The sequence below is a fragment of the Odontesthes bonariensis genome, chromosome 22, assembly GCF_027942865.1.
Source record: "Odontesthes bonariensis isolate fOdoBon6 chromosome 22, fOdoBon6.hap1, whole genome shotgun sequence".
In the NCBI taxonomy this organism is placed as follows: domain Eukaryota; kingdom Metazoa; phylum Chordata; class Actinopteri; order Atheriniformes; family Atherinopsidae; genus Odontesthes; species Odontesthes bonariensis.
The window spans coordinates 5,980,376-6,008,138 of record NC_134527.1 but is presented as its reverse complement, the minus strand read 5'-3'; the positions used below and the strand labels follow the sequence as shown (position 1 = coordinate 6,008,138).

The 27,763-nt window shown below is 41.8% G+C and overlaps 2 protein-coding genes across 3 annotated transcripts in view; one reads left to right on the top strand and one right to left on the bottom strand.

Moving 5' to 3' along the window:
* niban2a (niban apoptosis regulator 2a) overlaps positions 1–15,602 on the bottom strand; it is a 31,023-nt gene extending 15,421 nt beyond the window's left edge. Inside the window, exons 1-5 of the mRNA XM_075455090.1 lie at positions 15,280–15,602; positions 5,874–6,004; positions 3,522–3,650; positions 2,767–2,872; positions 1,959–2,126 (exon numbers count right to left, since the gene is read on the bottom strand). Of these exons, the coding sequence (XP_075311205.1) occupies positions 1,959–2,126; positions 2,767–2,872; positions 3,522–3,650; positions 5,874–6,004; positions 15,280–15,334 (589 nt within the window). The 5' untranslated portion in view covers positions 15,335–15,602. The remainder of the gene's footprint in view (positions 1–1,958; positions 2,127–2,766; positions 2,873–3,521; positions 3,651–5,873; positions 6,005–15,279) is intronic.
* A 3,015-nt stretch (positions 15,603–18,617) lies between these two features.
* Positions 18,618–27,763, top strand: part of stxbp1a (syntaxin binding protein 1a) — a 38,010-nt gene continuing 28,864 nt past the window's right edge. The window contains exon 1 of one of the 2 annotated variants that reach the window (XM_075456451.1): positions 18,618–18,756. In XM_075456451.1, the coding sequence (XP_075312566.1) occupies positions 18,720–18,756 (37 nt within the window). In that variant the 5' untranslated portion in view covers positions 18,618–18,719. The remainder of the gene's footprint in view (positions 18,757–27,763) is intronic. The other variant, XM_075456452.1, reaches the window with a different exon arrangement.

Genomic DNA, 27,763 nt, shown 5'->3' with positions numbered 1-27,763 from the left:
TACACTCCCTGCTGCAATGCTTTTATTTTATGTGAAGCACTTTGGATTGTTCTGTACATGAAATGTGCTATACAAATACATTTGATTTGATTTTGATTTGATGATGTACAGCCTTACTTTTTTATGCTGCAAAGTGCAAATTGAAATGAAGAAGCATCCGGTCATCAGCTTTCTGCACCCCTGGCTCAAAAACGGATGAAGATAAATTGTGAAAGAAATGAAATTATTTTAATATCTATTGTGTTCGATGGACTATTTAGTTGGTGTGACCAGTAGAACTTTCTTGAAGAGAACTTATTGGTCGGCATAGCTGGGATATAAGAAGAAGAGAACCAAAGAAGTGGTGTTCCAATGATTTCATTCAAAGAGACCGCCTTCAGACCTGCCTCACATCCCTTTTTTTAATATATTTCATCCAAATAATCATCATTTATGTTTAGATAAGCTGTGTTTATCAGATTGCACCGGGGTGCCATGCTTTAAAGATGATGCTGTGTGGGTAGAATATTACCTCGTGAACTGGAAAATCAACGCTTGATCCAAAATCTCAACAGCAACGGCCCAGCCAGCCAAACAAGCCATCTAATGTGAACCTTGGTGTCTGTTTATCATTGAATCTTTGAAAAAAGTCTGATTTTTATCAGACCTTCCTTCTGTTTCCTGCTCATCACGATTCTCAGGTTGAAGTAAAGCACACACGCACAAATGTGACTCACAGTATAATAATATTGTAATTTAAGCAGACCTAGAAATTAAAACTTGACGTTATAGTCAGAAGGAGGCCAGTCAGGTGACCCAATGCCTAAAAGGTGGTGCTTATTTGTGTTGCCAAGACACAACAAGGGATGGGTTACATCATGTTTGCACGTCTCCTCCCTCTGTGTTATTACACAATGACTCATGATTCATAACAACACAAAAAGGGACAGATCAAGAGTGGTTCTCCACCCCGATTAAACAAACATCCTTTAATAAGGATTCAAAAAGCAGCACGGTATCCTCCAAAGTACCATTAACTCCTGAATACAGATGGAATGCTCAAACAAAAGCTCTGAAAAAGTCCAATGAAAGGAGAAAACAGCAGCTGACGTAAAACACCTGTGTTGTAATGTTTCAGGGAATGAACTGATTCAGCAGTGAAACGGGAGTCTGTCAGAATGAGCTTCAGCTGACGTCGGTCACACACTCACTCTGATGAGTCCTGCAAATATGTGAAAGTTAAAATCCTCCCAGATCGGGAATGTCACCGCAGGTCGGTTCATGGCTCGAAATGAGACCACAGTGATATATATATATATATATATATATATATATAAATAATAATAATAATAAAATTATAATAATTAAAAATAATAATAATTAAAAATAATAATAATAATAAAAAAATAATAAAAAATAAAAGTCACCTCAACTGGCTCCTTTTGATGCAGAGAAGCAGATTTACCTTGAGTTCCTCCGGGTTAACCGAGTTTCCCACCTTTTCTCTTGGGGTTTAGCCTGTCACTCATTTGTGGGAAGCATTTCTGCTGCTTGTATTTATCCCCAGAGTTCATGACCAAAGGGGAGGGTTGGAACAAAGATCAACTGTCAAGGTTGACAGCTTCACCTTAGTGAAAACAGGCCGTAAAATACTCAACATATTTCTCAAAGCGACTGACAACTAATGACAACAAAGTGTAACCAAACTTAGAAGACAGAAAGCACTGAATTCCTGCTGCGACTCGTGTTTACACCTCACTCTGATGGCATCTGAAGGCTTCAGACTGTGACGCCTACATCTGAACCACAACAAAGGTACAGAAGAAGAGAGAAGCACTAATTGACTTGGGTGGAGCATTGCGACAGAGAAACTGCTGCCGTTCAAAAGGTGTGCATGCACTGTAACCTGCTGCGAACTCTTCATACGCATTCATATCTGAACCTTTTTTAACACACAAAGTGCCTTTGTGATGGTTTACCGTTGTTGCTGTGCCTGACGCAGTCCTGCAGCACCGCGTGCCACTTCTTCTGCTCCTTCTCCGTCATCACGCAGAAGTAGTGGTGGCGGGCGTAGGGGTGCCACAGGATGAGGGGGAACTGGGTCGCACACTTAATGAACGGACTGCTGCTCACTTTGGCTTTGACACCTGCAACGAGTCACACGATAGAACAACGTAGAACAGTTTATAATGCCGACCAAAATGCGTAAAAGATTTCACCTAAAGAGTCACAGAAACTGGGAAAATCTCAGTAGGTAAGCTGAAAACCGCTACTGAATGGGTGTTATCTTTGGGCTGTATGAATGAAATAGTCTCTGTACTTTTCCACGATGACCTTAAGTGATCCAGGCATAGTGAGACAAAACAATTAGCCTGGGAAAGCAGGTGCAAGATTCACACACACACACACACACATTGTTTGGCTGATCCAGAGAATATGACGAAGCATGTTGAACGTACTCATGTCTAACCTATGTTAAATAATGAGGCTATAAATACAAAAGATACCCGGAAATCGAGGCTCGGTCTGACGGATTTACTACGGGAAATCAGAAAAAAATCGAGCTAACACTACGTCCACGAAATGTAACCCTCCATCCCAGTTCCAACGCGTTGCCTGCATCAAATTCAAAATCAGTTTCAAGATTTGAAACGTTGACTTTGCATTCTTTGCCCAATCAGATTTAGGGTTTAAAGGATTTGACTGTTTTTGTGTCTCTCTCACACGGCATCCAAACTGTTTGCACAATTCAAAGAAATGATGAGCATCTGTCTGTTATTTTCCAACCTGGCAGGCTGCCGTCCATCAGCTCCATGTACTCCTCCATGGAGGTCAGAGCCTTGTACCCAGCACAGTCGATGGTGACCTTTGGGTGCAGCCCCCGGTCATGTGCCTGTGAAGAGACGAGGCAGAGCGAGCAGTTTTAGCACAAATACTTAAAGGTAGGGTAGGATATCCTGGATTTTAAGTCCAGCGAAGCTGCATTTTGAAAATACACAGGTCAAAAGTCCCAACCCTTTTCTTCACTTTCCCCCCGAAGCCACGCCTCTAGAGTACATGAACGCGCAATGCTTGTTCACGAGGACGTCGGTGCACGAGCGCTGTTCTGACAGCAAGCATCGATCGTTGCCGTATTTAGTATTTAGTATATGCTAACTATACGTTTAATAATGCTAGGTGCTAGCCAAGCTGGCTGTAGTTTAGCTTCCTGCCAAGCTTCTGGATGCGTAATTCGTTCATGAAGAAGGGTACGTGCACAGGGGGAAGGAGGAGCAGATTGCAGTTTGATAGACGGCATCAGAATCCAATCATCGTTAACGGTCCGTTCAGTATGATTGGATAGTGTTTTTCCTAGATTGTACGTTCTAGAGGCCACTAAAACTTTTCATTTTTGTGTCAAAACTTTTAATTAATTGGTTGCAATGGGGGTGTGAAGAGTATTTCAAGCAATATGTAAAAAAATGCTCCAGAAAAAGAACCCCTACCCCAACTTTAAATCATCATGATAAATAGCGGTTTGGTCCGGCCAGACGTTCACTCACCGTTTTGTTCTCATAGAGGCTGATGGTGTAGCTGTTTGGCACAGACACAAAGCGGTTCCTCCACTTCCGGTTCTCCTCCAGGTACTGGAACAGACTCCCTGAGAAGATGGAGCGGCCTGCCAGAGGGTCCTGAGAAATCACATCCACGCTTAAAAATGGCTCCGTAATCCATTAAGACTTTCTTTTATTCCAGCACTGTCAATGAGACGTCTGGGATTTACTTCTTTCACAATTCAGACGTTTTGAATGTGAGAACCGATGCGAGGTTCTTAAAGCTTAACGAGAGTTTTATCCCAAACATGCAGCGGAGGAGTGTTTTACTCCAAAGTGTTTACACAAGGATGCACACCACCCACTTTGCTTCCAGATTTCCTGTCTCAGATCAAATAATCCCTGCTCAGAATGGAAGAAAAGAGCGAGACGGAGGCAGCAGGTGGAACACAAAAGAGTCTGAAACAGACTGGTTTGCTTGCTGCAAAATGTCCATTTTCTTATTTTACTTTGATTTCAAGTTAAGTAACACATTCGCCCACCTGAGAGTTCACTGCTTTCAAGCTGCTTTACAAACCCCTTCTGAGGGTCATCAGAAAAAAAGGCTGGACAGTTCAGACGAGGAGCTGATTATGAACCGAAAAAAACGGATGAACTGCCACAACAGAAACCGCATCTCTGCTCATGTGTGAAATGTGCTCCACTTTCCCTCCAGTAATTGAAAACGCAGACAAAAAAACGGAACTTTCAGCGCATTCATTAACCAAAAAAAAGATGCGAGGGGCACAGAAAACGCTGAGAGGTAAAGCAGAAGGCTCGCTCAGGTCCGGGAAACTGGATAATAAGAGGAGGACAAAACAAGAAGAAACTACAAAACTATGAGATACTAAATCGAAATTATGAGATACTTTCGACTTCGTATCTCATTATTATGAATTAGTATCTCATAATTATGAGATAGTATTGCTAAATTTATTTTTATTAAGTTGGCGGAAAGAGGCTTCCATATTAAATATTGCAATGCTGATATATAAACTAATACTTCAATAAGTGGTGCTTATCTCAGGTGTATTAATGAGAGCTGCATGCTACTTCTACACGGATACAGGTCGTTTAGGCCATTGGCGTTTAGGCCGCAGTCGTTTAGGCCCCCCTGCAGTCGTTTAGGCCAGGCTACCTGAGCAGCTGAAATTTTTATTACTGTACATTCGTTATTATAAGATATAAGTCAGCTCTACTGGTCTGTCTGGGTAGCCTATGGTAAATTATCTAATAACCAACTTTAGTGTGGAAACGTTTTTTTTATTTAATAAATGATGATTTATAAATTCATAAAATTGTGGAAATAATCATCCGCATTGCCACATTCATTGGACAATAATGCTGTATAATACAAATTCGGTTAGCTTAACAATGCTAAATCGCGATCATGCTAACGAGCAGAAACGGACATTTTAAAGAGTGCAAATACACACCAGGAGCAAGAAAACACTATCAGAAAGGTAAGTAACATGTACACATTCATTTCACATCAGTATGAACATAACTTACATCGTCAGTGACTGCCGCACCGGTGTAAACATGTCGAGTGGTGAACGTGAAGAAAGGAAGAGGAACTGCACAAACCGTCTTCAAAATAAAATGCCCACTTCAAATAATAACGAATGTAAGATTTCAGCTGCTCAGGTAGCCTGGCCTAAACGACTGCAGGGGGGCCTAAACGACTGCGGCCTAAACGCCAATGGCCTAAACGACCTGCTCCCCTTCTACACCTGTGTGAGCTAGTTAGTTAGCTAGAACGTGCACAAAAGCAGGAGTGGAATGCAGCCCTCATTAATACACCTATGTTTGTCCTATTTGAAGTCAAAATGTCATGTTGATCCTGCGATAACAACACATTTTCTATATATTGTGCAGTCCTAGAGCGGGACAACATCTCGAAAGAACGAAACAAAAGGCAGCCAACACCTAAAGAAGACCTTTGGAATGGGATGTTTGACCTGTTTCCAGCTTTCCTGTCAATACATGAAAAAATGAGGGGTGACTCTTGGGCAATACTGTAATACAGCCACAAAAAGGGGTCAAGAAACCTGAGCAGCCATATGTTTAGAGACCTAGTCAAACTTAATTGGATAGGAAAGCATAGACGAACAGCAGAACTGTGATCCTGTCAGCTGTAAAAGGTGTGTTGTTGTCATGTGCACACAGTTTTCCTAAGAAAAAGGATTCCTTACAGGTTTTACTTCCGAATAAAGGGGCGTAGCTCATTTGGATAGTTTGGCATGAAATACATGGCATTATCTTTCTAAAATGACAAAGGGCATCGATCTCTTTCTGCTCCGACTGCAACTGATCACTTGCCTTTCTGTGGAGCAGCTGGGACTGCGGGCCGCCTCCTCCTTCTATCTCAAAGCGGACGCTGTTGAAGAGAGCGACGGCGTACTGCTGATCGTACACGTCACTGAACTCTTTCATCACATCGCTGGTCCGAGCTGCAAGAGGACACGCAGACACACACGGGATCAGGGAACTCCTGCTCCACTACACGATTAACACAAACTGCATTATGTTTCTTTAGCACTTTCATTAAAACACAGCGGAAGGAGAGATTGTTGGGCCCAGCGGAATGCTTTAACAAGGTCATCTTATGTCTTTGCCAGGCAGAAAAACTCCCAGACATTTGGTGAAACACTTAAAAGGAGAATGTTTAGGTTTCGAATTACATGTTGATGGGGAGCTCTCTTGGTATAAAAGGGAAATGGGAGTTAGAAATGAATGTTATTATCGAAGATACATGCTGGGAAGATGTGTGTGAGGAGGGACACAAAATAACTAATAGCCCAATGTGGAAAGAATTCAATTGGAAGCTGAAAGTGAGATATATTAGAACCCCCTCCATAACTTCCAAATTTGTGCTGGAGGGATTGTCACCAGATAGAAGACCACACACACATATTTTGGGACTGCCCAAAGTTGAAAAACTATTGGGAAGGGATTCAGAAAGAAATATTCTCTATATTAAACATTGATCTACCTCTGACCCCACAATTTTATATCATAGGAGCAGTCCCTAAGGGAAGATGGGAAAAAATGAAGCTGTATCTATTACATGTCCTATTATTAATAGCTAAGAAGATGATAACTGTCTTGTGTTTAAAACCGCTCCCTCCTACAATACCCCAGTGGCAGAGAGCAAGGCAGGAATTTCACGAGGGCCACGAGGGCCATGGCCCTCGTGCCCTCCCACTTTGGCCTTGTGCCCTTGAAAATTATATCTGCCATAAGGCCACAGTGGCCTTGATGCCCTCTCTGACTAAGTTTTGCGGTTTAGATGTCTGCCTCTTTTCTGACACGGCTTCAATGATCAATGAGCATCTGGTGGAGAAAAAAAAAATCAGCGGTGCGCTTAATTCGAGCCTGGAATACACCGCTCGGACGGTCTATGATGACAGTTGACATCAGTCTATCTCCGCCCACCCCCTCACGCGTCCGTGTGCGTAGCCAGCTGATTCTCCGCTCAAGAAAAGGCTGAGGTGAGGTAAGGTTTTGTGATGATCCTGTTTGCCGTTAAGTTTTTCATTTGTCCAGCTTTAAGTGTAATTTTATGGATAACATTACTATTTCTTGCTCGTATGGTAATACATAATTATAATATTTTGAAGTGTTTTTGTTACTACTTGGATAAGTTACGTTGCAGTTAGCTAACAACTAGGCAGTTAGCGCTGTGTTGTTAGCTGTCAAAGACCTCTGTGCAGACTAGGTTCGTTTGCTGCTCGTTTATCCAGGGCTCTAAATTAACACCCGCCAACCCGCCAAATGCGGGTGAAAGTTATTTTTGGCGTGTATTAAAAAAAACTCACTAGCCGGCTTGGCCGATGATAAATGAGGAACTTTACCATCTATTTCGCGGGACGCGCGAGCGCAGTTTCTATGGGAACGCATAGAAACCGCCGAGGCTGCCGTACTAGGGGAGTGGGCCACTCTGGTTTGGAAATACAATAGACGCCGGTGTTCAGCCGATTTCTCCTACTTGTCGAGAATTACCACTTTGTGCATGCGCCGAGCCGATTTTCTAAGTTTCGTTTTCACGCCAATAATGTTTTGCGACCCTGCGTCTGATTATTTTCTCTTTTGGAAGACATGCAAAGTAATAAAACACTTAGGCCTATCGTATTAACAAGCAGTTAGCTTATGCACAAATGGGGTGTCATTCACCATTTGATTTTTGTATTTGGGACACTTCTGTCTTTATTTAGGTGACTCTGCTCCATCATTGTAAATTAATGCATTGAGAAGGGGGAGCATTATTTGACAGCGTGTTATTGGTACAAATACAGACGCAAACACTAACAAAATGTGGCGATGGTTGGGACAGCCGGCCGCGAAGAGAAAAGATATGCCTGCCAAAGGAGGGGAGGAGGATGATATTTTGAATATATTGAATCTGGCATGGTGACAGCTTGCGCACACGCTGGCCATACTTTGTGAGAAAAGGGAAAAATGGAACTGATTTAGATGGATCCGAAGACAGTTCAGAGAGCTTGGACGATGTTTAAGCATTTCACAGTATCCATAATTCCATAATTAGTCTCTGCACATAGTTTTGTGTTTAATTTTGTGCATTATCTGCACTAAAACACGATTAGAAAATTGTTAAATATTTCCATTTTTGTAGATTCAGGGTTCACATGAATATAAATCAGTTTTAAAGTTATTTTTTTATGTACAAAAAATGTGACCCTGAATAGTATGCGAGGGTTGAGGAGTAATGAAATGTTTGAATAAGTTTTGTATGCACATAAGTTTAATTGCAATTTGGTCCATTGAATGCTTAATAAGTGTATATATAAAAGTATTGTAAATGCATATACAATCGTAGTCACTTCATATCATATGTTAAATCATTGTTTTAATTTATGGCCTTGGTGCCCTGGCTTTTGGCCTTTGTGCCCTTAAAAAATTGACAACTCAAAAGGCCAAGTGGCCTTGCCCCTAAAATGACGAAATTCCAGGCCTGGCAGAGAGTGAAAAGGGTTTTACGTGATGGAGAAGATCTCAAGATAGACATTTTCTCAAAAAGATGGAGCCCTGTAAGCAAATACTTAAACCTGCCAATGTGGAACATAAACAATCTATGCTATATCAGAACCGTCCAAGTGTGATCTAGAAGAATGTCAGAAACAGTCCAGTGACTGAGTGTTTGCCAAACTGTTATTTCTTTGATTGTTCGGTTTATACGTTTCATGGATAACATTGGAGTTTTCTTTTTCATATGTACGTAACAGAAAGAAAAATCTGTTGTAAACTAAAAGATTTGTGTAAATAAATACATATGAATACCAATAAAACTTGGTTTATTATTAAATTATTAGACGTTGATGACAATTCCAACAACACAAGTCAGGAGTGAATGAATCAGACATTTCCTAACAAGACAGACGTCTTCTTAAAGTTCTTTCTGACGTGTTTTTCAATGCTCACCAGTGCAGCTATTTAAATGTCTGGATGCAGATGAGTGGTGGGGACATGTTGTCTCTTTTCCATGCTAATTTAAAGCTTAAAAATATTTAAAATCTAAAATAGAGAGAAAAAAGAGATGATTTCTTGTGTCTTATCAGCACACATCGCTCTCTACATCACGACTCTGGTTAACTTAACAGCTGCACTGCAGTGAGAATCCATATGAAAGTACACTGCCTGGCCAAAGAAACGTCACACACTCCAATATTTTGTTGGACCGTCTTTAGCTTTGATCATTCACATTCATTTTGATGAGTTCAAGCACTTTCAGAGCATTCGTTTTGGGTCCCGAGTTGTATATATATTTTTTTTTCAGCCAAGATCTTGTACTGATGATGGGAGAGTCAGACGTGTGTAAACTTTTCTCCGAAACATCTCAAAGATTTTCAGTGTGGTTACGATCTCATGTCCCCTGAGCCACTCTTTTATCTTGCCTATCTATGTCATCACTCAAGGAAAAAAACTATTGGTATTGGTTTGGAAAAAGCTGGTCATTCAGGCCGTCAGAAAACTTCCCTTTTTGGATGATGCATGACATTGCTGAACCTTGAGGCAGCTCCAGATCATCAGCTTGGTTAAATGAAGTGTTCATGTTCATGGCTTCTGGATAATCTCTATGTTCTATTGTTATCTAGGAATCTGTTATTTCTAAACGGTGATATACTCAAGCCAGTGATTGATGCCTTTCTAGTTAAAATGGCAACACTGACAGTTTTTACACACATTTCTAGTCATTTTGAAATTTAGGGATGCTGAATGGACAAACCAAGACCGTAAAGTCATTCATCTGAACTCTAATAACGTTGTGATAGCTACAGCACTGGGCAGAATTCTTGATCCAGCCTTCATTTCCTTATAGTTTGTTTCCAAACAGCAAGACTTTCTTGTAATCTTGCAAAATGGTCTTGAGCAATCCTTCCTCTGGCTTTTTTTTTTTGGCTTTGGCTGCTTTTTCACTCATTTTCAGACTTGTCCTTGTACCTGACCTTTTTTTAAGAGGAATGTGGTTTCTTTTGTTTGTTTTTTTAAGCCACTTTATGCTGACCTGTGAATCATTCAAGCAAAGAGAAGGTCGACGGATGACCTAGTTCTGTGTCTACAGGTGACAAACAGCTAACAACCAATTAAAATTAAATCCCAATTAAATTAAATTAAATTAAATACCAATTAAATCCCATGTTTAGGCACTTTGTTACTCCCTACCTGTCACAAAGACAAGCAATTAGTTCCCTGTTCTGTGATTCCCCCAAGAGCTACAAGCTGAAAACTTAGTATGTCTCCACCAACCAACATCCAAAAAAACATGTATTTCCCATTCTCCAGCATATACTTAACTATTTTCAGACTTGTCCTTCTCAAATGATCCTTCAATAATGAAAATAATTGGGTGCAGTTGGTTACAATCCCCTTTTTCTAAACACAAACAGATTCTTCCAGTAAATCAGAGTCATTGTTTCTCTTCACTGCATTCCCAGCATCCCTGTAAACTCTCCAAGAACCTGCTGGAGGGGACTCAAGCTTTTCCCACATTCTGGTGACGGGAAACAAAAGTCGATCCTCGAGCCGATCAGTGCGTTTGGCTCGGTCAGCAGCGGACAGTGTTGACTATGATCTGTTTATGGAAGGAACCGGGCAGGAAGGAGGGAGCCGGGCTGCAGTGGGAGAGCAGGAAGGAAAGAGCTGACAGGGCAGGATAGACGGGGGACAGAATGTGGAGGAGAAAGGGACCGGGACACACACACTTATTAAAAACACCATGTCACAGGATGGGACGGGATGGGAGGACAGGTTGGAGACTGAGGCAGCAGAAATGAGCAACAGCAAGCACTGCAGACTGTAAAGATCCACGAGTTGGCTGCGAATGTCTCGGATATAATGCGTTTATTCTTTGATTCCAATTCTCCTTTTTGGAAACACGTGCTCCATCGGCATTCTGATTGATTTAGTCACTGAACAGATCTATCTGAGACAGAATATGAGTCTCTTTTCTGATTTCTGGCTTCCTTTCAGAATCAGAACCATTAAGAAATTAGCTTTTTGTACAGGGACCCTCGGCATCATGAGTAAATTTCCACCAGATAACTGCTGGTTAATATTGCAGAGACGTGGTACTTTCCACCGGTCGTCCTGCTGTGCCAAAGTCAGCAGACTGGGAGGCTTTAATGGGCAAAGACTTGTGGGTACTTTGAAACAAAGGCCAGCTAATGGCAGACATAGCTCTCCATTTTAACATATATGTTGTAGGTGAGCCAGCCAGTTGTGTTATACAGTGTATCCCTCCATCAAACTTATCATTTGCCTTCTACTTCTATCATTTCCTGTCTTGTAAAAGAGCTGCGGACACCATCAGTGAGACGGGATGTCTTACGCTGACCCACAAACTCCTCAAACGGTTGATCCGACAACGCTCTTATTAACTAAATCGTGCCATTTGTCTTACGGTTAATTCCATGTGTTTGAAATAATCAATACCATAATTTTAGCCAATACTTAAAACACGGATGTAAATACCAGAGCAAAGAGCGAGTTATTTTTTTTTAAATCTGACTCCTCTGCAAGCTGACATACTCTCATGTGATCACAGACGAGCAATTAGCAAAGTAGATCAGGGGTTATGAGAACATTATTGCACAAAAATACTGAAATACAGGTTTAAAGTCTCACACACACACACGAGGCAGACAGAGTTACATCCCACGGTTCTACAGTTTGCAGAAACAAACACCTTTAGTAGCAGTAAATCACAGTAACCGTTCCCTGTATGACGTTATCAGTATCTCAGATTGTTTGTAGAGGAATTTTGGCCCGCTCTGTCTTCCTTTCTTTACAAAAATGGCTAAAAGTTTGTCGGTATTTGTTTACAATGGTGTGGAAAACACCATTTCACTCAGGTTGAGGTCTGGACTTTGCCTGGACCACTGCAACACCTCGATTCTTTTCTTTTGTGGTTGCAAAACCTGTTTTCTGTTTTCAAACCTAGCAAAGACCAGATGATTTAGGCTATTTTTTGATATGTAAAACTTCAATTAAAAGAGGACGCTCTCTGTGTTTTACAGTTTGTTTATAATATTGTATGAAGTTATAGTACCGAGGAAAGAGTGTGAAGAAAAGCGCTGAAGAAAAAAAAAAGCTGCAGGGTAGGAATTCTTTCAAAGTGGAGATTTTTCCTGGAGCGAAGCAACTTCTTCACTGTGAGGTCCGTCTGTTGTGAAGCAGGTGGTCCGTCTTATGTGTTTCACTTAGGAGGATCCACTATGGTCTGCTTAGGTTTTGAGAAACGAAGCAAATGGCTCGCACCTTCTGCAGCATCTCAGTGTGCACGTGGGTGTATATTCCCCGGAGTCTCTAACATACTGGATTTAAATGGCAGTTAACATTTTAGTTTATCACTTCCATTGAAGTGTATGTTTTGTTGCACACTCATGTGGGAGGAGGTGATTTTATAAGAATGCGATTAGGCCGGGGGGGTGGAGGAATCATCTCGTTGGGACACAGAAAAACCGACTACTCTCGCTGACACAAACACAAAAGGGGGAACACCCTCTTCTAAGGCAGAGCTGGACCAGTGATACCTTTAATGCTCATTGTGGTTCAAAGGACTACTTTAGGACACGATGCTTGTTTCCCTATTGGTTCACACATGCAAACAAAGGAGAGCTACAGAGAGTCACTGGTTGAGACAACACTGTGGGAGGGTGTGTGAGAAGCAGACAGCGGTTTCTGCTGTTAACCCTGTGACATGTTTCTACCTGCTGTACCTCGCCAGCTTCACTCTGAATCCTCTCCCTCTGACTGCTCTCCTCAGGTGTATTTTTCCCTCCGGAACTAGAACTGAACTGTTACAGGTATTCTACCAGAAAAACAACTATTGCTAAGCGAGTAAAACATGACCTGACTTCCCAAAAGGCATTGGAGCAGATTAAAGTCAATACTTTAGGCACCCTGCATTTGGTTCGGACCTGGTAACACTTCCTTTCAGTTCTTGTTTGGGTGTGTTTCGTTCATCTTTCCTGCAAAAGGTTCCATTTCAGCATGAGAAAAAATATCACGTTTAGATAGAAAAGATGAAAAACAAGCTGCCAATCATGGGGCCATTGAACAGGCGTTAACCTGGAAGGAGTGAAGCGAAACACAAATCTTTTGCCCTGTGTTGCACACTTTGGGGCCAAAGTCATGGAATAATTTTATAAAAAAGGAAGTAGGATGCCTCTAACTTGTGATGCATGCTACGTTGCCACCACAACAGCACACTGCATTACAAATGATCGGCAGACAGAGTCATATGCTTCAGATAAGAGTATGGAATGAGTGATTGTAGTGCTCTTTGCACCCAGATAATGTGTGGATGTTGGTTAAAATTCTGCTCGTTACTCTGTTAATGACTCAGAATATGTTTTTATTTTCTGTTGGTTGTGTTTCAGTGCCAAGAAATATGTTCACTCCCAGCCAGCATGTCCATGTGGGGCCCATAAAGTTTAAATTTGGGCTGCAGATAAGGTTCCCATGTGGGTTTGTCAGCAGTTTCCACGGTGGCCTCACCTGTGTTTGCCCATATAGGTTTCAAATGCAAAGTCCAACTAAAGCCTAGTTGGACTTTGCATTTAAAAATTGGGTCCCATTTATGGGTCCCACATGGACATGCTGGCTGGTCTAATACAGCCTTCCAGATCACTGGCAATGTGTCTCCTATTTGTTTGTCTCCTACTTGGCTGTGAAAGTACCTTGTAGGTGAAAATAAAAAACCCTGTATTGATTCTCATTTTATAATCGTATCACAACCCTTTCAAACTGCGAGGTGCCTGGTCATCCCCACCCCTGTGCTTTAACGGCCGTTCTTCTCATGACATTCTGCACCTTTTCTTTCCAAACAAAACTCAGCTTGTTTTTCAGCTCCGTCCGTTCCACAGGACGCCTTTCCAAAATCCAACAGCTTTGTTTGCAGCTGAATCTTGTGGTGGGGAAGCAGGGCTGATAACCGCTTCATGAAGCTCACATCTATGCGGGCTTCATTGTACAGAAGAACAGTTCACCCCCACAACAGGAGCCGGCAAAATCTTCCCTCAAACAGGGCTGCTTTTCCTTTTTTTAGCGAGCTCCCAAACCTTGACCCCCTATTGTTTCCGTTCACTGCCTTTTTTCTAATGTGCAACTTTAAGTCCTAAAGAGTTCTTTAAGATCAGACTTAGGTAGAAGTTATTCTCAGTCTTCAGATCTCCTCGAGGGCCTTTTATTTCGACTCTGAAACTGAACAAAAACAAACAAAAAGAGCTGGAGATCATATTTTTGTTTCCACCACTGCCTTCTACCACAATAATATCAACTTTGCAGAGTGGCAGAATGGCTAAAACCCTCACGTGACATCACATGATGATACCCGAGTCAACATCACTCAAGCGGGAAGCTCATAAGATGTGTCTGAAGGTTCCTAAAAGTTAGGAAGTGGAGATTATCTTCATTCTAAGACAGAAAATTCAGCTCAACAACTTTAAAGTTTGGTTTTTGGATTCTGAGAAGACACCACAGACCCTTAGAATTCAAAAGATATTGACATATATTGATTTCTTTCTTTAATTTTCCAGAAAATCCAACGCTATGAGAAGCAGCCTCTGACAGGGAGCTTCATCCTTAATCTGAGAGTATTTTTCTCTCTGGTTTTCAGGAAGCAACAACAGCAAACAAAATGAGTGTCTGGACCGCAAGAACATAATCTTTGGTTTCCACTTACATGCAGAGCTGCCAGCGCTGGCACACAAACAGGCTACAGCCCTGCAGGACACTGTAGTGCAAGTGTAGAAAAATTCTTCACGCAGGACGAAAAACATGCATCATCCAAACTGTTTCTGCCACTGTCAGGAGTCACCTGCCGGAGTCATGGAGGAGTTTCCAGCCTCCTGCTCCCAGGATATGTTGGAAAAACTGCACAGACCTGCAGGAGCAGTCTGAGACTTAAATAGCAGGCACTCCAGAACTTATACAAACATGCTCCCCTTTGGGAAACATGCTTATTATCTCTGAGAAATAGGCCCGCAGCAGAGCAGGGAGCACAGCAGCCCTGATATACTGCAGGGGAATGTTTCTTGCTTTGTCTTTTTGCAGTTTGGACGTTGGAACAGGATTGAAAAATGACTAAAATGCAGAAACAGGGTAGTGCATTCAGTAATAATGGAGGATATAGAACATTTATTAAGTTGTTACCAACTTGTTTGGAAGAGTTCAACCCTCCCACCTTGCGGCATCCCTTCCTTACCTGTGATCATCCCCCGCCTGTTCTCATCCAGATGAGAGGAAACCACGTCCCCCATGGTTACAGGACAGCCTCAGAGATCCTGGGGATATCCCAGCTGTGCTCTCAGTAAAAGAAAAAAAACAAAAAACAAAACGGTGTCAGTGTTATTTCCAGGAGTCTCCGGGCAAACCCCGCGTGGAATCCTTTCTGTCTGTCCTCCCGGGAGGCGCTCGGCTCTAACCCTGCTGCGTGTCTTTCCCTCCCGCTTTCTCCAAGAAAATAAAAAAAAGAAAGAAAGAAAAACCCTGAGGAGGAGGAGGAGGACTGACGACAGGCTGGTGGCAACTCCCAGCCGGAGAGGAGGAGGTGAACACAGCTCTCTTTCACAGCGGCTGGACACACCCTCTGGGAGTCATCACTGGTCCAACGTGTTCTGTCGGCCCTGCGCGGGTGTGGCCAGAACCAGGAGCCTGGAAACATGCGCGTTCACTGCGTGCGTGTGCCGTGTGAGCGCCTTTACTGTCACAGTCTGACTTTGTTTGGTGTTCAACCAGCAAGAAAAAGCAAGACACGGTGTAGAAATGGTCTCTTTTTTATTAGTTTTTCCCCCCATTGTGATGAAGCCAGCCACATACTTTAGAGAAGTTTATCCCAGAGAGGGAAAAAAGGTTTACTCTGGGTCTACCTGGAGTTTTTCTTAAAGGTGGATCTATGCTGCCGCCTTGTGGAGAATTTGTTCCTGAACCAAAGTCTGACACTGAATGGAGGCCTGGAAGACTGCAGTCAATTTCCCAACCATGTCATATTAACCACTATCAGTCACCAAAGCAGCCTGATCACTAAGATGTGAAAACGGTCAGTTAGCCTCCAAAGTCTATAATGCATCCATCCATTTTCTATGTCTGATTGCACTGAACTGCCTTGCACTACGGCATGGGCGTCGCACCCGTGGGGGATTTTACAGCAAGATGATTTCACCTTTTTGAATTTTCAATGACCAAATACAGTTTTAACAAATCATAAAATGTGTTTTAAAGAGTCTGTACCCTCTTTAGAATAATTCCATCCAGATTTGAGCAGTGTAACTATTGTAGTTTCCATACAGGATCTGGTTTAGGGTGATCAAAATGCAAAAAAAATGCAGTAAAATGGCCCTGTTCTGCATTTTCACAAATCAGAAAAAGGTTTCACAAATCCCAAACAAGGTTTTAATGAATCGATAGCCTCTTTAGAATAATTCCATCCAGATTTGAGCAGTATAACTATTATAGTTTCCATACAGGACCTAGTTTAGGGCCATCAAAATGCAAAAAAAATGCAGTGAAATGGCCCTTTATGCCCATCCATTTAATTTGCGAATTGGATGCCAACTTCAGCGTCGTGTCTATGGGCTTGATGTGGCGCTCATGTGCCACCCCTGTAACACCCCCACATTTAAAATCACTGCTCCACCCCTGCACTACGGTTATACCTAATCCAACCTGCCTACTCTGATATTGCAATATTGCACTATTGCACAATTCTCACCCTCTTCAATTGTATCAATTGTATTATTGCATTTTGCTCGCACCTGTTGAGGTGTCCATGACCACGGTACACTGACAGGGACAACAAGAAGGCGGACACTCCCAGCCGCACACCCCTCTGGACAATTGCATTCCCACCCATAGTGTCTATTTATTGCAAATGTACATACTGTATTTATTATTCTCATACACAGCCCTATTTACCACCCATTCTCAATTCCATTCTTACTGTTCTGTATTTCTAATTTTTATTCTTTTATGTTATTGTTGAGTGTTGTACTTTGCTAGTGAAGTTTCACCGGAGTCAAATTCCTTGTTTGTTCAGTCAAACCTGGCCAATAAAGCTGATTCTGATTCTGATTAATCGAATTCAGGGTTCCAGGGGCGCGAAAAATGGGAAGGAGGTGCAGCGATTTATTTAAACATGTGCAAACATAAATGGAAAAGCAATATAAAAGGCAAAAATACAATTCTAACAAGTTTGAAAGTCAATAGTTAGAAAGAGCATTTTTATTCTCCAACACAGCCTGAAGCCTCTCAGACGAGCTTTCTGTCCTTTCTTTAAGGAGTCTTCAGGAATAGTTCTGCAGGCTTCTTGAAGGACATCCCAAAGCTCTTCTTTGGATGTGGGCTGCCTTTTGTTCCGTTCTCTGCCAACATGATCCCACACTGCTTCAGTAATGTTGAGCTCCGGGCTCTGGGGAGGATTCATCCCTCCATCAGACCTGCTGCCACTGATTTTCAGCCCACTTCTTGTGTCCTTTGGCACAGCTCAGCCTTTTCTCCCTGTTTCCCTTCCTTAAGAACAGCTTCTTGACAGCCACCCTTCCATGGAGCCCATTTCTGATGAGGCTTGGGCCAACAGCAGATGGATCAGCTGAAGGTCCAGATGCATCTCTCTGCTCCTGTGTCGGAGATATGTCAAGTTTTCAGCTAATAGCTCCTTGGTAATCAACTTGTTGGTGCACTAATAATATTTTATGTCAGTTAAACTGTATTATAGTTGCTATTTTACTAGATGCAACTAAAGAAATTGGAACAAACTGTGTTTTTATGACAGAGTCAACGTAATCGATACAATCTTTGCAATTTTTTCTGTTATGTGTCAAGACAATACTCCTTCATCCCTTGAGTTAGGTGCCATTATTCAATGCTCGAGTGATCCATAGGTCAACAAAAAGGAAAAAAATGACAAATTTCTCTTAAAAATAGGTACATCCGTGAAAACTATTGCTCAAGGCCACGAAAAGATTAGAAGAAAACCTGGTTCCTTGGAAGCAAAACATGAATAATTTAAGGGTGTTTTCATACTTTTATTGTAATAATGGAGAGACACTTTGATATTTTCATTTAATATCCTCTGTAACAACAGCTGCTCCTGAAGGTTTTGAATATAATAACTTTCACATTCACTGTCATGAAGAATGCATAACATAACCAAGCATTAATGGGAAACTGACTGAGCTCCATAATTGTGATGATTTGCCCAAAATTTGCTGCAAAGTAGAGCCAAAGTGATCACGGACTGAAGTAGTTTTCTTTTTCAAAACTGTTAAATAAGATTAAGAATCCATGCCTGCAGCCCTGTGCCTTTAAAATCTGCATCATAGCTAAATATTGCATATGAAAAAGGTTAAGTGTCCTTTCTTCAAAGGCAGTGGGTCACACACCAGATTCACGTGTTTACCTGCTCGCAATAAAACGTTTTATCTCAATAATAGGTTGGGTTTCTTGATTAGAGACACAACCATTGGTTTTCATCTGAGCTGATGAGACGCAGCAGCCGTAAGCAAACGTCCAACACGAACAGCGGGGAAGATGCGGAAGGATACGCAGTGACGTTTCCAACTGGAGGCTCCTCCGCTGCGGTGAGAGAGGAACAGAGAGCAGGGAGGAGGCAGAGAGTGATCATTCGGTCCAACACTTAGCAGCACCATGGCACCTATCGGATTAAAGGCGGTGGTCGGCGAAAGTAAGAGTTTTTCTTTATTCTTTTTCGCTCAGACGATGAGACGCGCCGCTGCGCTCTGCGTCCTGTCAGAGGCGCAGCGTGTGCCTTCCATTTTTTTGCAGGATGCGGGTGGTTGCTAGTGCATCTGAGTGATGGTGATGATGACGGTGAAGGCGGTGCTGTTAGTGCTCCATTGTACACCATTGTAAAGCACAGAGGTGTATGTCCTGCAGAGACTGGGTGGGATCACTGGGAGCCTGCGGTGAGGATGCGCAAATTGTATTTCAAGCGACTGGGACCTGAATCTGGTTTTTGACATGCGACGATTAGCCCTGTTGTAGAACATTCGAACATCCTTCTCAATCAGGGCGAGGAAAGCCTGCAGGCAAACATAAAACGCCCTTATAGCCTCAGTCAGCCTTTATTTCAGGAATAATCTCCGCTGCTTCATGAACATGTCGTCAAATTTAATGTGAAACTGATCAATGAATGGAGGTTAACGGATGATGTGCGGGGTTCCCTGATTCCAGTGGCCTCACCACTCTGACTGAGCAGAAATCGGTTGCGTAAAAACACCCCCTTTCTCTGACACCGACTGCGCTTTGCTTTGTTTAACCTCAATGGCGCATCGCCCAGTCGATAAAGTTGGGCGAGAAATTCCGCATGTTCCGCTTCTGAGCCACCTTTCATCAGCGAAAGGTGGCCATCGCCCTTTCACCCTCTTCGTGGCCTGTGATGGCGAAGCGGCACCGAGTCCAAAACCTCAAACCCAGCCGGTGCTCGTGCCGCACCGCAGGGACACTGTTTACGCGACGGATTTCTCATTTAGACGCGTTCATTTGCTGCTCCAACAGCAGATGTGTGTGTGTGTGTGTGTGTGCGCGCGCGCTGCTGACTCAGGCCCAAAGAAGGAGGCGCACCTTGATTCTCCGCAGGGTCAATAGGTGCAAGTGTTGGTGGTTATAATGCCAAACAGGCCTGCATCAGAACCACAGAGATCATATGATCTGCAGCCAGGTGCCGCCGTCATTTCTTCTGCTCTGCTCGTGGTGCAGGATTTGCTTCACGTGCTCTCTGCCCACCCGAGTCCACACACTCGCTCTGTAGTGGACTGATCTGATCTCAGACTGCTGATTACCGACATTTCTGAAAATGAACCAGCTCGGTAGCGTAGTTTATTTGGCATGCAGGCCCTGATGCAAGATTTTGGCCCACACCCCATCCCAACCCAACATGCAGCCTTATTTATTCTGCTATTTACAGTGAAATGAAGGCTGGGAGCCAGATCTCCCCTCATAGAGGAAAGGTTTAGCTCCCAAATTCATTTTGATGCATATATGTGTAGTTTAAACGCTTAAAATATTGTTATGACTGCTGGGGGATGTGTCCAAAAGATATGTCATTTAACTTTATGAGAGTAGTAGTATAATAATGATCTGCTTATTTGCTGCAATATTCAGAATTTAGAAAAAAAAAAAAACCTTTAGTAATTAAAAATATATTACACTAAATGTCTTAATAGTGCACAAGTCTAATAATTTAATAACATTATTGCTATAATATTGTATTACAGCGGCCCTGGTATGGAGTTTATTGGTGAATAAGTGATGAGGAAATGTCTTTGAATTCAGTTGAGGTGCAAGTCATGATTTGCAAGCTGCCAATTCCTGGATTTGATATGCTTTGCATCATCATATTCATTTATTTGCACAGTGATTTTAGGCCACAAGGCACCGTTTTGATAAAAGCTCTGCCATCTGAGCACCCACGTTACACAATGCAGCTTCACATGCCAATTATCCTCACATGGTCTGTGGTCTTTAATTATTTAGGCATTGTAACCGGCACTTACATAACCCAGTTTGTAAAAACTGAGGGCAGGCCCGTATACAGGCCCTCAGTGCCGAGTGAATCATCTTTTCCAGAACAGTGTAAACACTGCCCTGCTCCCTAAAGGTAACAGCAGGGATGGAGGAGGCAACACCTGCACTCTGTGTGGCTGAGGGGAAGCTGGGATGGGATTGGTGGAGGTAGTGGGGGCAGTAAAGCAATGACAGTGTGTGTGGGGGTGGGGGTGGGGGGGCTCTCTCTGCAGCAGTGGATGGAGCAGACGGGGAAAAGAGAGGGGGGGATGGGCAGTACGCTGAGTTTCACCCTCCCCTTTTCATGCCTGAATGTGAGCATCAATTGCAGGGAGCAGCAGAGGGAAAGTAAGGCTGAATGATGAGGACCTCATTAAACCTGAGCAGCAATACATCTATTTTTAGGTTCCTCTGCTGCTCAGACTGTCCTTAAAAGAAGTAAACATTTCACAGCTGTAGCAGATACCGTTATGTTTTGCATGTATTTGCTCTTCAAGCCTGTTTTCATTCATTCATTCATTCATTCATTCATTCATTCATTTATGTAGAGGTTTGTATGAGACTAAAATATTTTACCGTAGTATGTGTCAGCAAATCAACTGAAACAAAAACCTAACAAACAAATATACTCCACATTTCCACCCAAATCTGATCAATCCGACTATTACAGGAGCTCTCTGGCTACAACACTGAAGCTAAAACAGTTTCGCAGTTTTATGTTGATTCATTGTTTTTACAGCATTAAGTGTGCATTGCCATCTACTATTATTGTTATGCACTTAATCAAAAAGGATTTCTGCTTATTTATGGCGATATGTGACTCAGGTGATGGAGCAGTCCGCAGATCAGAAGGTCAGAGGTTCGATTTTCAGCTCCACATGTCAGTGTCCTCAGCTGAGATGCTGAACTCCTCTGCGTATTTGCTCATTGTGTGAGTGTGTGATGGAGAAAATGTGCTGCATATATGGAGTAAGACTTGCTTGAAGTCCTTTGTAGAACATGGCAAAAGATAGAAGGTGCTTTGAAAGTGCAGACCAGTTACCATTTAAGATCTGATCTGAAAAACTCACCTATTTAGGGGACTTTGCTTCCATGGCCGTCTTGTGAGGAAACCTCCAAAATACACATTTAGGTGTTTGTTACCAAATTTTCTTCAATGGGGCATTTATGCAAATCAACACATATTTAAAGGGATAATGCCTCTTTTGCACATAAGGTTTCATGTAGCGATTCATTCAAGTGTAATGGAGGTGATTCCTATGTTATCTATTCGATAGTTATTCGTAAAGTTATACCATTTAAGTTATGTAACGTTTTCTAAAATGTTGCTTTTTAAATCTCCATTTCAGAAGCATCAGACCAAACTTGCCTTTTTCTCAATCATAGATCAATCAAGGTTTTCACAGAAGTTTCCACATGTATTAATTTGCCTGATTTATAAAACATATTATCTATAAAAAGAAAAAAAAAGATGTTGACAGTTTTCACTGATTTATTCAATTATGAATAGAAATGTTCCCCCTTTAATGACTTTGTGCTATTTCAGTAGCACCTTTACTGTATGTCTTTGACAGCCACACTTTGTGCGTTAGCAGTGGGATTTTTCAGTTATTATTGTCTTATTTTCTCACCTTAACTTAACCACAAGCACATTTGAGAGAAGAGGAAGAGAGAAGATGGAGGGAACTTTGGGAAACAGGATCTACGCAGTTACATGGCCACAAATACTCTGTGTGCTGACCAACTGGACATCTGTCAGTAGTTGTGGGTTGAGTCTTTATCTGAAGATGAACCAGGTTAGCTGCACAAAAATGCAAGTAAACAAATCCAATGCTCACAGTAACCGTTCTTAAAACACAGCGTTTAACCCAAGATATTGTGTCTGTGCCCAGCTAGTAATATATTAGTTGTATATTGGTATATTAGTAGTAATATAGTAATTAGTAGTATAGTAATATGCTTTTTGTAGCTGTGTTTCAGGACGTAGAAATGATTGCAGTCATTTTACTGGTCAAAGGAAGGAAAGCAGTGCACTTCACAAAATGTTGAACTGAGTCATGTCGCTCTTCTTTTGGAAGTTTCTGGAAACATGCAAGAGTAAAATGACACAATCTACGTAGGGCTCTTTGAAGAAAGGGCAATAGAAGGGTAAAACAGAGAGTTGCACACACACACACACACACACACACACACACACACACACACACACACCAAGCGTCTCACTGACCTTGGAAGCATCACTACATCAGAGCGTCACGCACTTGTCTGGCTCCAGTGTGTGACGCAGTGCCCGCAGCCCTTCATAAAACACAACAAAACACTCACGTACGCTGCACACATACGCACACAAATGAATGTTTTCTGAGACGTCGGGTCACCGTGGCTCCGCAGCACGAAGCGCTCTCTAAAACAGAGCTCTCTAATGCAGGGTTACAGTGGCTCGTAATGTTATCGTATTCACCCTCTCTCACTGAGGAAGAGTGCTGTGTCAGAGCTGACAGACGCGCTCTTCCTCCTACTCATCTCAGCAGCACGTGACTGCTCTCCCAGTCCTCCTCTTGCACGCTTTCCCTCGCACATACAGCAGAGACATATTTAGCACAGATTTACAGAACCATCTACTTATAGACGATCGCTGCAGTATCAGAGCCAAGCTGTGCAGGCCAAGAAAACATTATATTGATGCGTCAAGTTGTTACATCAACTGTGAGAGAATTTGATATCCAATATGCTTCTGATTTTGGCTTATAGACTGCGCACTAACCATTGCAGACCTGTTGGAGCCTGCTGCATCACAGAGTGCTTTCCCACACTTTCTCTTACTTTGGTTTTATTCAATATCTTACACTGGAAAAATTCAAAGTCTTACCAAGTATATTTGTCTCATTTCTCGTCAAAATATCTCATTACACTTGATATAAGACACTGCCTAACAAGTACTATTTCAGACAGATATAGGGACTTGCTTTATTACAATACATATTGAATATCTTGTTAAGTGAAAAAGTCTTGAAAACAAATTGTTTTGAGTCACATTTCATATGAAACAAGCTTTTTTTATATATTTGAAGAGGTTTTTAAGCTAATTTCAAGATTACTTTTATCTCAAAAGTCCTAAATATCACATTTTATTTCAAGAAATCTTGACAAGCCGATTTTCACTAGTTCCATTGGAAGATTTTTTTGCTTATTTCAAGCAAAAACGTCTCGTATTTTTTGTTTTTTTTAACTTATTTTTGGAGGGGCATTTTTCCCAGTGTAAAATCCTTCTCTGCTAAGCGTTTCTAATCTATTCGGTTTAGTTTATATGTCGCCACGGCATAACATATATATTTTAAAGGGACTTTAAATGATAAAGTCAAAAGAGATTTCCAATAGAAATGGTAAATTTGGGGTAGATGTCTCTGGAGAGTGGCTGTGATTTGGAGCTGTAGTGCACAGCAAGTCCCCATCCAAATCTTCCTCGCCCATGTTTTTAGATCAGCAGGAGGAGGAGGAGGGAGGTGTGAGTACAGTTCAGTCACACACCTCTGAGAAGGCACACAGTTTGAGTCATATGTCATCTGAAAGCACACTTTTGATCAAAAAACCCTTGAGATATATCTTGAGATATATCTTTGACAGGGCAGACATGGCCAAGATATCAACCTTACGAGATATTGCATTACATAAAACCAGATAAGCAACATATGCAACACAATTCAGAAAAATCCACGATCAAAACATGAATTAAAACACAATGGTCCGTCAAGTAAAACACCTACATGCCTCCTTAACACACTCTTTTTAATGCCCTGAAATTCCTCAAAGGTTATTAATTGGTCTAATTTCAGTGGATGGAGGAATTAGCTCGCAGCACCAAGCTACGTTTCAAAGTGTATGTAGAGTAAAACATTATTTTACTGTAGTTTAGGATGAAAAATAACAATAATATTGAGATTTATAGAATATTTTAAGAGAACATAGTCAAATCAGTGATGTTATATAACAAGACAGTTGTTGTTTTTTAGGGAACAAATGATTAGCTAGTTATTAAAAACCTACCTAAAAGTAAAGTACCTAAATGAATGTGTCAGTGTTGTCAGAACTCTCTCATTTTGGAAAATAAGAAAGAAGTCCTAACAGAGGAGCTCTAGCAGTTTGAATGAGAACTATTTTCACCACTATTTTCACTACAGAGACTATCAAAATGACCTCCATGGGTGAATTGTTCATGCAATGCTGTATTTTCCGGAGTATAAATTGCACTTTTTTTCATAGTTTGGCTGGTCCTGTTACTCATAGTCCGATGGGATTTATATAAAAATATATATAATTTAACATGTTTTTAAATGTAAAATTCATACTGACTTACGAAAGCCGAGAACGGTTATGCCGAGAAATGCATCTTCATTCGCAGGAGCATTTCAGGTGTGGATTATTACATTTATCCAATAAAGTTACAGTGATAATATTGAGCTGACAATGGTGTTTCATTCGTTCATCTTTTTTTCTCATTTTTTCATGTGGATTAATAATACATGTACACTTATGATAATCCGACAATTGCAGATTTTATAGCATCTCTTTCACCTATTATTATATTATTGTACAAATATTCCAAAGTAAGGGCCGTGACTAACACTTTTATAGTAAGCCCGTAAGACGGTTGGAGACATTTTCTATGAATATCAATCTTTACGCAGTATAGCCCAGATGAAATAATCTTAAAATGAACCTAAAACTATGAAATTTGATTAATTTAATTTTAAAGACAATTTTGAACTTATTGAAATTCGCTTCTGTGAATTCAATCAGGTAAACAAATGATAATGTAGTTATATCATTCTATTCTCTCTTTAAAGCAGGGGACCATCAGGGCATGCACTTTCCGGCATAACAACGGCCGTGGATTTTTATTTATTTTATGCTCTGTTATCGCGAGATAATAAGTCGTTATCACGAGATAACGGTGCATAAAAAAAATATTACACGGCCGTTCTCGGCTTCCGTACTGACGTAAAAAATTTCATAAAAATTGCTATCTACAGCCGCGCGATGACATTAAGCTCATGACAACTATGCTAACAAAGAAAGCTAATCGAGGGCTGAAAGCAAGATGGCCGGAGCTGGAGGAACGAGTCCACAGGTGGGTGCCTGAACAATATACTGCCGGGAGAGGCTTTTCAACGGTGCAGTTATGTCTCCACGCCCTGTTAGTTGCCAAGGAGACGAATATAAATGACTTTGGAGGCGAGACTTCTTGGTGTTACCACTTAATGCAACGCAACCGCTTCTCTATCAGAACACGGACAATGGTGTGTCAGAAACTGCCAGCAGACTTCCAAGCCAAGGTCGACAGTTTCCGTGAGTTAATTGAAAAGCAGGTAACCTAACACAACGTGTCACCGGAGCATATTATCAACATGGACGAGGTCTGTTCTTGGTCTTGGATTTTGTGAAATAAATTTCTAAATAAATGTGACTATAAATATTTTTTTTCCCTCTTCATGACGCATTTTTTGACTGGTGCGATTTATAGTCCGGAAAATATAGTAAGTACTTCAGACAACTCCACTTTAAAACAAAGAAAATACCCCATTAATTTTCAAAGTTCAGTTACCAGGGGAAAACATTGCCGTTTTAAAGCTGCAGACACCATAGAAACTCTAGTAGCCCAGTGCCACACACACCTAATATCATAGGAATTTCCAAGGTTTTTAAAGACTATGTTCCACTAAACGAGGAATTACATATTGTCGCCTAAACCTAGACAAGTTGGTTCAGTGTCAGAATTTCAGCAGGTATTGAAGTGAAGGAAACCACATTTGGTTTCTTAGAGGGCTTTTAAGCGACTGCAATGTCTTCAGGATGCAATTAAATAAAAAAGATGTAAAAGCAGTGGCAACTTATTGGAGCTGCAGTGTGGTGGTTAGCACAGTCGCCTCGGTTCCTGGTTCAAATCCCTGCTGGGGCCTTTCTGTGTGGAGTTAGCATGTTCTCCCTGTGTATGTGTGAGTTATCTCCAGGTACTCCAGCTTCCTCCCACCTAACAAAAACATGCATTTTAGGTTATTTGGTGATTCTAAATTGACCCTGGGAGTAAGTTTGAGTCTTTGGCTACATTCACACTATCAGTTAAATGTTACCCAATTCCGATTTTTTTGCTCTCATGTGACACAGATCGGATATGTTTTTTGACCATGTAAATAGGACAAGGACGCATGCATTCGGATATTTTTAGATCGGATACAGGCCTCCTTCATATGTGGAAATTTATCAGATACGAATCGGATATGTGACAATGCGACCGCCGTGTAAACAGGCAGATCGGATGTTCTTACACATTGCGTTCCACACGTCATTAAATACGCATTTTCAGGGGAATCGCCCGACAAAATGTGGTGTCTAGGTAGGAGAAGAATGGGGACAAACTCTCGCACAGCATATCAAAAGTTTGTTGGCTCATTCTAAAATTGCTGACCCACTGCTCTTCATCAAAGCCCGCCACAACATTCCCCCACCAGTCCTGGGATCGGTCTCGCACCCAGACACTCCTCTGAACAGCTGAGGAGGCAATAATTGCAGCGTGTGCACAGGATGCAATAATGGCCCTTTTCCTCCTCCTCTGCCTTAAAATCCTTTCCAATGTTGGGCGAACTTCTCATGTACCGCAACACTAGCATCATACCTATGTCAACGTCGTCCATTTGCCTCAGCAGTAGAGTTTGGTAAACACTTAAGTAGGCACGCGCGATGTTTCAGGTTGCGTGTGTCACCTGAATTTTCTAAACTTCACGCAAGACGCGAGCGCAAGCCACTATCTACATCACATCCGGCGGCGTGTTCATCTTCCGGTTTCATCCCCTAATAAAAGACCGCTGTTTTCAAACGCCAAGGTAGAAAGTGAAGAAGAAGAAGAAGAAGCATGAACCCACTCGAAGAGAGACTTGCTGAAGAGGTCATGGCGTTGAATTTCCTTTCATCGTAGTAGGCTTGTCATTGAAAAAACCCACTGCTCCACCTACTGTCCTGGCGGTGAATCGCCACGCAGCACACGCAACCGCCGACAAAGCAAAATGAAGCATACACGTCTCGAGCCATTAACGCAAGCGCAAGGGCAGTTAAAAGAGGTATAACTCAGCCTTTAAGCCTGATTTATACTCGGAAACCAGGTCGTCTGCGTG